This window comes from Nicotiana attenuata, chromosome 2 (genome assembly GCF_001879085.1).
Source record: "Nicotiana attenuata strain UT chromosome 2, NIATTr2, whole genome shotgun sequence".
NCBI lineage: Eukaryota > Viridiplantae > Streptophyta > Magnoliopsida > Solanales > Solanaceae > Nicotiana > Nicotiana attenuata.
The window spans coordinates 71,469,002-71,481,378 of NC_031990.1; the positions used below are offsets into that span (position 1 = coordinate 71,469,002).

At 35.4% G+C, this 12,377-nt stretch overlaps 1 protein-coding gene across 3 annotated transcripts; it reads left to right on the forward strand.

Moving 5' to 3' along the window:
• LOC109212325 (zerumbone synthase-like) lies at positions 4,605-11,927 on the forward strand. 3 transcript variants are annotated; one of them, XM_019375971.1, is made up of 5 exons: positions 4,864-5,014; positions 5,160-5,228; positions 5,514-5,773; positions 5,914-5,982; positions 11,346-11,927. In XM_019375971.1, exons 1-5 carry the CDS (start codon positions 4,980-4,982, stop codon positions 11,831-11,833), a joined length of 921 nt encoding a protein of 306 aa, XP_019231516.1. In that variant the 5' UTR covers positions 4,864-4,979; the 3' UTR covers positions 11,834-11,927. The 3 variants fall into 3 exon arrangements, with proteins under 3 accessions (XP_019231508.1, XP_019231516.1, XP_019231501.1); XM_019375963.1 differs by lacking the exons at positions 4,864-5,014; positions 5,914-5,982 and adding an exon at positions 4,605-4,857 and having other exon boundaries at positions 11,370-11,927; XM_019375956.1 differs by lacking the exon at positions 5,914-5,982 and having other exon boundaries at positions 11,370-11,927.

Here is a 12,377-nt window from a genome sequence, read left to right on the forward strand (position 1 = left end):
ACAAAAAAAAGACCATCAATCAGTGTAGCCGAAGAGAGATAACGCTTATTATGACTAATAACATATTTAGCAATATCATGAAAATTAATGTCATAACCATCTCTCATAGCGCAAGAGACAAAATTAAATTTCTTCTTAAGGAAGGTACATGTAATGTGTCCTTTAAAGTTGATACTCTATTATTACCAAACGAAATACTAATATTTTCTAATACTAAAGCTGGAGCTGCCGAACCATCAACTTGATAAAAATTGCTTTCCCCTCTACTTAGTCTCACCATTACCTGAAACCCCTACAAAAAAGTGCAGACATGATTAGTGGCTCTCCGATCTACAAACCATGACATGGTAGAAACAGCTACTAAAAAGATTTCAACGACAAGTAGATGTAAATCACCTGAATTATTATTTAACTTGACCAGATAAGCTGGACACTGTTTCTTATGATGCCCAGGCTTATTGCAGTGATAACATTTGCCCTTAGGCTTTTTCACACCACCAGTTATGCCTCCTACAAAGGTTTTTTGAGCCTTTTTCTTCTTCTGTCCGGCTCTCGGCTTATTAGAAGACCTATCTCAAAATTCAGTGCCACATGAAGAGCTTGTTTCTAGATAATTTTATCTGCCGGCCGCAGCTCATTCAACAATTTCGCAAGTGACAAATCTATTTTGGTCATATTATAATTCAAGCGAAACTGCTGAAACTGTCAGGCAGAGTTTGCAGGATCATCTCAACCCACGTATCCTTATCAATATTAGCTCCAAGGACCTCCAGTTAATTCAGAAGACTCATCATCTTTAGAACATGGTCCCTAACAGATGCACCTTCAACCATTTTGGTATTCGGAAGAGCTTTCATGGCAGCCCGCTTAGCCGCATAATTCTGATCTCCAAACATCTCCTTGAGATTTTCCAATATGTCATTAGTCGACTACATAGACCAATGCTGTTGCAGAACATTTGACCTAGATGCAGAATATAACACCACGCCATCTCATCAGCCTTAACTCATATTTCGTTGAATATTAATATTCAAAACACACTATATATATATATATATATATATAGCAACAAATTTCGATGAAAAAAGAGCTATTTTTGTAATATACATATGTAATGACAAATTATTCACTCCATGAATTTAAACAGGCCTTACTCAGATGGAGAGTAAACTGTTAGTTTAATTCTAGTGAATATCATCATTCAAGATATAGTCCCATTGAACCAACATGCATACCCATATGGAGAGTAAATACAAGTAATCAACAAGTATTACCTGGTGATTACCTATAATGAGTTTATCCGATATGAAAGAAGACCTACGTCGACATGTAAATTCCTTATATTACTAGAATTTAACCATGGAAACCATAGGGAACGATCCATGCCACCACTGGATTAAAAACAACTTAAATTATTTTTTGAAGAATTCCAGAAAATTAGAAAGCACCATCTAAACGATCCTTAATACCCGAAAAATGGGTTACATCATGCGCAAAGCTGATGAGTGTTGACCACTGCCGTTTCCATGGACCTATAAAATTCCAAGTCAATCGGAGTCCGTCAACATGTTGACCTCCAATTTTCTGACCAGTTCGGCCAAAACGTGTTTTTGCGTTTTTCTTGGATTAAAGAAAATTTCAGATTATTCTTATCAAATATCATCAATAATAAACAGACACTACATGATTTCCAGAATAGTAAAAAATTCTCAGAACAAATATTCATGCATAGAGTGGTGTAGTTTTTCAGAAAAACAATCTTTGTATGTAATTCAGGACTTGCATATTAACATGATGTTCCTCTTTCATGATCATCCTAATTATCTAATTAGACGTGCGTAGGCTCTGATACCAATTGATGGATTATATATCACAGCGTAAGCAATTGTAGTATCATATTCACGTGTAAATCAAACAATTAGCACATATGGAGATTATACGAGTTACCTCTTGAAGCGTGTATAAAGTAAATTAATCTCGGTCTCCAGTTCCAGAGTAGCAATACCACGACCTCCAAAATATATTCCATAATCTTCTACTGTATTACCCAAATAATATCTGAAAAGAGAACCCTATACCATGTATATAGCCACGTTTTTAGAGTAAAATCTTTTTCAAAACCTGATGGGTTTTCTTTTTCCACAAAGAAAAGGTTTCCTTTATTTTCTATTCTTTAGGTACAGTAGGGACCACATAATTTAATTAACAAGGCTCCTTATTATGGAATTGATTGCGAATTTTGAAATTAATTTCTACCACAATAAATTATGAATTATTCCACTAAAAATTCGTAATTCCACTCAATTCAATTTCGAAATTCTTCCATAAAACTTTATTTAACTCCACATGTTAAGATTCACATATTAATCAGTCAAATTAAATTACTGACAGTTTAATTTATTGATGACTTCCTTTAGACTTTCGTTTAACTTATTTCTTGTGTGGCATATAAAATTCACCGGCCGAGTTTACACACGTAAACTTATAAGCTTTCATAAATGAGTGTCGTCAATCTCAAAACCGAGACAGAGATTCTATCAACTAATTATTATTTCGCCAATGTATATCATTATTGTCCAACTTACCAGGTTTATTGACTCATGAAAGAATTTCGCCTTTAAATAAATCAAAACAATAAATGACACACATAAATAATAATAATTATCAAGATTAAGAGTATAAGTACATTGAATGGACTAGAGAAATTATTTTATTAAGTTAGTATAAAATACTTATCTCTACTTGATCCATTCAATACATATATAATATAATCAGAATTAAACCATTCCCACAGTCAAAATAAATTATATTTAATCTTGTGCTACAACCATTCCGATGTTTTGTCCAATTCCATCATTACATTGTTAATATAAACTTTATGACTTATAAAACCCGCGCATGGTCACAATCCACTGCCTTGATCGGAGGCAGCCGAGAATGTTATGTAAAAAAGACCAAGGGCCCTATCTTCTTGGAGATCATTTACCCTTTCGTGGAAGCTACTGGACTGGACTGATTGTAAAGAAAGAAGCCAAGAGGCCGCTCTCAGCATCAATAGAAGAAAGACCGACCGTATCTTCCCCCGAATTAGTAAATTAGACAGGATTCTTTTGTCCAGAATAAAAAGTGGTGGGTCAATTTTCAAAAATTTCACCGTAAATGTGAAATATCTTTTTTTGGGCTACAACTTCACCGACTGACTAACATCCCTTTACACAGTGCATTTTTAGAACAAAGAAGACCAAACACTAAGCACTCTTAATTTTATTTTTCAATTTTCTTCTAGTATTCAAGGCTCTTTATTTTGGGGGCGTATATGATACCTGGGCTCCGAGAGGGGGAGATGTAAGAAAAATTACCAACTTAGCCTCCAAGGATAAAGGTACATGAACAACCATTTGATCTCCATCAAAATCAGCATTAAATCCCTTGCAAACTAATGGATGTAAACAAATAGCGTGCCCCTGCTCTGATGTCTCGCCTGCCTGCTTGGTTATAGAGCTATAAGTGAGCAGGGCTTTTGAAAATAGAGACGTAGAGCAGCTAGGAGCAAAATATTAGAAGAGCGCCCTCTCTTTTCTTCGGGAAATCGAGTTCGCTGGATACGACCCCATAAAAAGACTGGAGTTGTTGAGAGGTTTCATATTGCCCAGACAAAGGACAAAACTTCTGTACGTGATCGTAGTATGTCACGTCGTCTCGTCCCCGCTGCATCGAAGAGTACCTATGCATTATGTTCCGGTTCACTGATAAGGAAGATAGCGTTGGGGTGGGGGTCTACGATGTGATACTAAAGAATAAGACCCGATGATTTAATCTTCTATGTATAAGCTAAACTCTATATAGTAAATCATCTGCTATNAGGCTACTGCCTTCAGGAAAGGGGATTGGGAGGGGGGGGGGGGCTATAGGTCAATTAATTTTATCTCCAATTTATTTAATATTTCAAGATTCATCCAATTACACAAACGGCTAAAACGGCAACCTTTTACATGAGAAATCCAAAAAGTTATAGGATCGACCACCCTTAGCTCTCTTGATGAAGTAGACGAATTCAATTTAAAACAAAAAAGAAAAGGGTCAATAATTCCGATGATTTTCGATAATATTAGCGTCAACTGAATAATTGCAGACACTGCAAATTGCAAAAGAGAGTGCTCTATTGTCTTTATGTTAATTTGATATCTTGTTATCAATGAGGTAGCTCAGAGTTTGAAACAGACAAGAAGAGGCAATATTTGATTTTGCATTCTTGATTTTATTGTTGCAACTTGTAAAGAAGGGACCCACCTGTTTTTAATGTGATTGGAGTAGCTTAGCCTTTGAACCTTTGCACCACGTGGTATACTACTATACCATTCCAATTTCACTCCATTGATTTTTCTGTCCTTAAATGTTATCCTCCACATATAAATGTATATGTATCATATACTACAATAATTAATGCCAACCAAGAATTTTTTGCCTATAAGTATATACTAGTATCTAATAAGTGACAAGATTTGTGTAAATATTTTTACATCATTAGCGCGTAAAATTTAAACTAGTATAACATTAAACCAAATTAAATATCTAACAAGAAATAATTGTGTCATTCTAATTCTTGCATTACTAATCCTAAGATAGAGCCGACCCATAATCCAAATCCAAGCGCTTATGTATTCTCACATGTGTTGTTGACATGCCCATGTCGTATTACTTATCTATTTAGACTCCAGCCTGCTGAATTCATTTAACACCCAATTGGCCTGAGAGTCAATACTGAGAGGAATTCTTTTTATCACTTTATCTCCGATCCCTTTAAAGAAAAGAAGAAGAAGAAGCAGCAGCTAACATGCTGAAGAGGATAGCTTCAAGGTTATTCTAGCTCAGACTCTGATCAATCTTTATAACAACTTGAAGCACTATAAGATATGACTTTTCTTATCAGTTGTTTCTGAATTCAGCTTAATTCGACATCTATTGGTCAAAATTAACAAATGACAGGGTATTCGTATGGTTCAAATTTGGCAAGGTGATGGATTTCTTAGTTGTGTTAAAATGGATTCCTGGCCCTGCCAATGACGTATTTAATACTTTTGTTTTGATCATTTCCTCGTACTATATACCTTATCTTTGCCATCTAATTTTTTGTTTTCCTATTTCTAACTTAACTACAGGAGCATGATCACGTCCACATCCTTGCTACTCCAAACCTTCAATAAGGAGTTTTCTACTCACACACCAAGGTCTCTCTCTTATTCTGAGTATATTACCATATGTCACATGACCGTACTATAAACACCTAAAAACTGTTTTTAAAATTTTCCAGAAACATGAAAAATAAATCAAATCTTATAATTAAAAAAAAAAAGGTATTGTAACTTTTTATTTTTAGGAATGAATATCAAACAAACACAACTTCAAAATTGGCCAAATGTTTTTTGGCCAAAAAAGTTTTCAACCTTGTTTTCGTTCCAAACGGTCACCTAGTTGATTATCCGAAGCTGAAAGTAATTTTGTGAATATGTAAGGAAACTAGAAGGCAAAGTGGCGCTGATAACAGGGGCGGCAAGTGGCATCGGCAAAGAAACCGCAGTGAAATTCATCAGCAACGGTGCCAAGGTCATAATCACAGATATACAAAGGCAGCTCGGCAAAGAAACAGCCTCCGAGCTTGGACCAAACGCCACCTTTGTGGTCTGCGATGTATCCAAAGAATCCGACATCTCCAACGCCGTGGATTTCGCCGTCTCTAGCCACGGACAGCTCGACATAATGTACAACAATGCAGGTATATTCATAGGCGAATTCAGCATATAAGCAATTTACATGTGACGTTATTACTGATTTGGTTGTGTAAATATCTTTTACAGCACAATACATATAGAACTTAAACTTTTCTTTTTTTAAATTCTGACTCCGTCTCTGTAGGCATTGCATGTAGTACTCCTCCAAGCATCGTGGACCTTGACCTCAGGGCGTTCAACCGCGTCATGTCTGTTAGAAAATATAACAGAATATAGGGACAAAATAATTAGGCTTTGATAGTGTAGTCACTGTCCTTAAGAATTTAAGCCTCCCAATTTCGTTGCTGCAGGGATTATGGCAGAATTCCTCCAGGATTTTACAAAGCCTCTGAAATTCGAGCACCAGCAATTAACTCGAATTTCCACTTGAACAAATTTGGTGAATTGAAGATAGCAGAAAAGAAGAAGATACTTTGTTGCTTTTCTGATGATTTTTGTTTTGGAGAAGAAAAGGATATTTATAAACCCTTTAGGTGTCTGTTAGGACTAACAGACTCAACCTTTGCCAATAGGCACCTTTTAAAACAAAAGTCAGCTCTTTTCAAATACTCCCATCAAAACACTAACTAATATAATAACCCCCCACTTAGTTAGTGATTGATGTTGTTTATAAGATTCATGCGTATAGTAGGTATCTTTCGATTTAAACCTACTACTTGTATAAACTATTCAAGACCTTGTCGAAATTGATGGTTAGATTAAGTTCTATTAAACCACAATTCCTTTTTGACAAGACGGAAAAGCTTTATACACATAAATCGTACCAACTTCACAATTTGTTCACCGTGAGTTTTAGCACCCAATTATGGCCTTGTGCTACTTCCTGAATTCATAAACACTTATCAAGTTTTGTATCCCAAACTTTGATCGAAGCGGCACCACTTCTTGTGTTTACATAGGTGAAGATTTAACCAAATCCGTAACACAGACTTCTTTAGTTCCTAAACCGAACTCTGCTTCTTCACCAAGAGTAATTTTTATACTCATCCTCCTTTTCTAGGTACTATATTTCCAGTACCTGCTATCCGTCACAACTATAACTTGTTATTACATTTTAAACCTTTAATACTGTTGAACAATAAGAAAGGTAAGGTTCCCGTTACTAGTGACAAATTTAAATTACCTTAGAGCCATAGCACTTGTTGTGCTTATTATCATATCCCTCGCGAGTCCTTTAGTGAATGGGTCAGCAAGGTTGTCTTTAGACTTGATGTACACAACAGTAATAATTCCATCCGAAATTAATTGTCTTATGTACTCATGTCTTAAAGCAATATGTCTAGATTTTCCATTGTATATTTTGCTAAATGCCTTAGACATAGTTGTTTCACTATCACAGTGCAAGAGAACAGCTGGCATTGGTTGTGGCCACAACTTTATATCTAACAACAGATTTTTCAGCCATTCTGCTTCTCTTCTTGCAGCTGCTAAAGCAATAAACTCAGATTCCATTGTGGAATGAGTAATACACGTCTGTTTCTTAGAAGCCCACGAAATTGCTCCTCCACCTAAAGTGAATATCCACCCAGACGTTGACTTGTTATCACCAACACCAGTTATTCAACTAGCATCACAATATCCTTCTAACACTGAAGGAAATCTGTTATAATACAAGGCAAAAGTTTTTGTCTTTTTCAGATAACCAAGTACCCTCACTATACCTTTCCAGTGATCACCACTTAGATTGTGAGTATACCTTGACAATTTACAAACCGCAAAGGCAATATCTGGCCTAGTACAATGCATAACATACATTAAACTACCAATTGCACTAGCATAGTCTAATTGACTAACAGATCTTCCAGGGTTCTCAACCATCTTGCTAGAAGCATCAAACGGAGTATTAAATTCTTTAATACCCAAATGATTAAATTTGGAAAGAACCTTGTCAATATAATGAGACTGACATAAGGCAAAACCCCTACTATGTCTTTTAACTTTAACACCTAACATAGTATCAACTTCTCCCAAATCTTTCATTTTAAATTGAGAAGTTAAATACTTCTTAGTTTCATTTATGCCTTGCATGTTAGTTCCTATGATTAGCATGCCATCAACATAAAGACATACTATCACTCCATAGTCCTTTGTGAATTTGGAATAAATGCATTTATCTGCTCCGTTATGTTTAAAACCATTTGATAATATAACACTATCAAAATTTTCATGCCATTGTTTTGGAGCTTGTTTTAATCTATATAAGGACTTAACTAATTTACAAACTTTCTTCTCATTTCCAGGAAGCACAAACCCTTCGGGTTGCTCCATATAAACTTCTTCATCAAGATCACCATTTAAGAATGCCGTCTTAACATCCATTTGATGGACATTTAGATTATATATTGATGCCAAAGCAAATAATACTCTTATTGAGGTAATCCTGGCCACAGGAGCATATGTGTCAAAATAATCTACTCCTGCCTTTTGTCTAAATCCCTTGGCTACTAGTCTAGCTTTAAATGTTTGTAGAGAACCATCAGTATTGTATTTTCTTCTAAAAACCCATTTACACCCAATAGGTTTAGTATTAGAAGGTAAATCTGCCAATACCCATGTACCATTTGATAAAAGAGAATCCATTTCATCATTTACAGCTTCTTTCCAGAAAGAAGAATCCCGCGAAGCCATAGCCTCACTATAGGTTTTAGGATCCTCTTCTAAATTTAAAATAATGGGTATTTTATTTAATACTTCATCTCTACTTCCTTCTACCAAAAAGACTAGTGCTTGAGAAGAAATAAAATCAGAACCTATATTTTTTTCTTTTCTAACTCTTTGACTTTTTCTTGGTTCTACAGGAGATTCAATTGCCTTTCTTTTATTGTTAGAAGAAGAACTAGGTTCTGCACAATTTTCTTGAGTTACTGCATTATCACCAATGCTTGTTGCATTACCATCTTGTTTAGTAATTTCTGTGTCCTCATGTGAATTATTAGAGTCACCAATGAACTTTGTTTCCAAGAACTCAACATCTTTAGATTCCACAATATACTTAGACTCAATGTCCAATAATCTGTATGCCTTTGAGTTCTCAGCATATCCTACAAATATGCTTTTAATTCCTCTAGGTCCTAACTTAGTCCTTTTAGGATCTGGAATTCTATAATAGGCTAAACAGCCCCATACCCTTAAGAAATTTAGGTTAGGCTTTCTTCCTTTCCATAATTCATATGGTGAAACCTTAAATTTCTTTGAAGGAACTCTATTATGCACAAAACAAGCCGTTAACAAAGCTTCCCCCCACAAATTCGTTGGTAACTTTGCATGTAAAAGCATGGCATTAACCATATCTACCAACGTTCTATTTTTTCTTTCAGCAAGACCATTTTGTTGTGGGGTATACGGTGCACTAACTTGGTGAATCAAACCATTTTCTTCACAAAATACAGAAAATTCATTGGAAAGATATTCGCCTCCTCGATCACTACGTAGGATTTTAATCTTCTTTTCCAATTGATTTTCAACTAATGCTTTGTAACTCTTAAACATATCAAATGCTTGATCTTTTGTTTTCATTAAGTAAACATGTGTATATCTAGAATGATCATCTATAAAAGTAATAAAGTATCTATTTCCACCTCTAGTTAAATGACCATTCAATTCACATATATCGGAATGCACAAGTTCAAGTAGATTACTTGTTCTTTCATTCTTTGGAAAAGATTTCTTAGTCATCTTAGCTTGTATGCAAATTTCACATTTTTTATCATTATTCTCAACAGCAGGAATTAATTTATTTTTAGACATAAACTTAACATATCGAAAATTAACATGTGAAAGTCTAGCATGCCATAAATTAATAGATGACTCAATCATATAAGCAGAAACTTCAACTTTATTAATACTTAATTTGAACATGCCCTCACAAGAGTAGCCTTGTCCTACAAATACACCATTCTTAGAGAAAATAATCTTTTCTGCCTCTATAACAGTTTTGAGGCCTTTCTTACTTAATAAACTTGCAGAAATTAAATTCTTCCTAACATCAGGTACATGATGAACATTAATTAAAATCAACTTCTTTCCCGAAGTGAATTGTAGTTCAACTGTTCCTTTTCCAAAGACCTTGGCGGTGTCATGATTTCCCATTAAAACCTTTTCATCACTTGTTGCAACTTCATAATGTTTGAAGAAACTCTTGTCATTGCATACATGAACTGTAGCAGCGGAATCATACCACCAATCTACAGATTTCATAGTTGCTGCCATGTTGCATTCAGTTACCATACTCAGATTCAAGTTGGTAAAAGCAGAAATCATAACAATAATATCCGAAGAAGAAGTTTGTTGTTGTTCAACATTATTTACCCTCTTCTGTCCAGCATTTTCTTCATTTTTCTGTCTCTTACGAAACCTGCAATCTCTCTTAAAATGACCCATTTTTCCGCAAGTATAACATGGACCTTTCTTAATGTTAGAAGAATTTTCCTTTGGAGCAGCCTCAAACTTTCTCTTCTTTCCAGCCTTGTTTCCAGATTTTCCTGAGTTGTTTGCCTTACTAAACTCAACATAATTCACCTTTGAACTAGTTTCCGCAGCATATTTATTTTCACATTTTCGTGACTCTTCTTCAATCCGAATATGCTTTGTCAACTGGTCCACATTAAAGTCTTCGAAAGAATGTAATAATTTCTTCCTATAGTCATTCCAAGTCAGAAACATCGACTTTAAAATCTTTGAGTCTAGATATCAAAACCAGCAACTCATCAACCTGTTCCATGACAGATTTCCCATCTATCATTTGAAATTCAAAAAATTTCATTCCAAGGAATCTGTCCGTTCCTTGCTTCACAACAATATATTTCTGTTCCAAGGCTTTCCAGATTTCTTGTGGTAATTTGTGAGGACGGAACAAATCATATAAACGATCAGAAAGTGAGTTTAAAATAAAACCTCTACAGCGCACCTCATCATCTTCACGTTTTTTTTGCGTGCCGCCTTAATTTCGTCATAGTCTTCAGCAGTAGGTTCCGGCATTGCAGTAAGATCAGAACTCAACAGATATGCTATTCCCAACTCCGTGAGAAAGAAAAGCAATTTGTCTTTCCAGCGGGTGAAATTTGAGCCATCAAATCGATCCAGTTTGAACACTTCGAGCATCTTATTGAAACCAGAATCACTACCAGAAGCCTCCATTGCACTGTTGTTAAATTCCTTAAGATTGTTAGAAAATATAACAGAATATAGGGACGAAATAATTAGGCTTTGATAGTGTAGTCACTGTCCTTAAGGAATTTAAGCCTCCCAATTTCGTTGCTGCAGGGATTATGGCAGAATTCCTCTAGGATTTTATAAAGCCTCTGAAATTCGAGCACCAGCAATTAACTCGAATTTTCACTTGAACAAATTTGGTGAATTGAAGATAGTAGAAAAGAAGAAGATACTTTGTTGCTTTTCTGATGATTTTTGTTTTGGAGAAGAAAAGGGTATTTATAAACCCTTTAGGTGTCTTTTAGGACTAACCGACTCAACCTTTGCCAATAGGCACCTTTTAAAACAAAAGTCACCTCTTTTCAAATACTCCCATAAAAACACTAACTAATATAATAATGTCTATCAACGTTGGAGGTGCGGTGGCAGGAATCAAGCATGCCGCTCGGGTGATGATTCCGCGGCAAACCGGTTCCATTTTGTGCACAGCTAGAGTTACTGGTGTAATGGGAGGTCTAGCGCCATTCACATATTCGACATCCAAATCCTGCATAATCGGAATTATGAGATCCGTAACACCGGAGCTATGCAAGAACGGAATCAGAATCAATTGCATATCGCCCTTTGCAATTCCGACACCATTAACAGTTGACGAAATGAAACTGTTTTTCCCGGGAGTGGAGGCTCAGCAACTTGCTAAAATGGTAAATAATGCAAGCGAGTTGAAAGGAGCCTACTGTGAGCCCATTGATGTGGCCAATGCTGCTCTATATTTGGCCAGTGATGATGCCAAGTATATTAGTGGCCAAAACCTGGTGGTAGATGGAGGTTTCACTACGTTTAAAAATTTAAATTTTCCCTTGCCTGATCAACAGTCGAGTAACGCTACATAAAGTTACTACAGGAATGTGTTTCTTGATTATATTTATTTTGTTATTGTCAAATGAACAATGCAACTCTTCTTCATCAAGAATGTTTTAATTGGCAGCTAATAGTTCAAATTTGCTTTAATGGGCAGTCACGGAAAAAGAAGAGAAGTTGCTAAAGATTTGAAACCTCCGAAAAATAGTCAGTGGAGTAGTCACGTCTCTACCGCAATCCAACTTGCGTTTTATAAAAGAGAAAGAAGAGCATACTCTACAAGTCAATTAACTTTGTGTCCATTAATTTTAACATTGCGAAAGAGTGTATCCATTGCCTTTATTTTGATTACTTGTTACCGATTTGGTAGCTCAAAGTAATATACATAAATAACTGAGTTTACAATTAAATATTTATAAATATGTAATTAAATTTAATACATATATAGAGCCTGAACAAAAGTTATTAGATTCCCGTGAACCCATACGCAGTGGCAGAGCCACATGTAATCAAGGTGTATCAACCGGCACCCTTCATCTGAAAATTATTTTGTAGCTTGATAATTCTTTTTAGTTT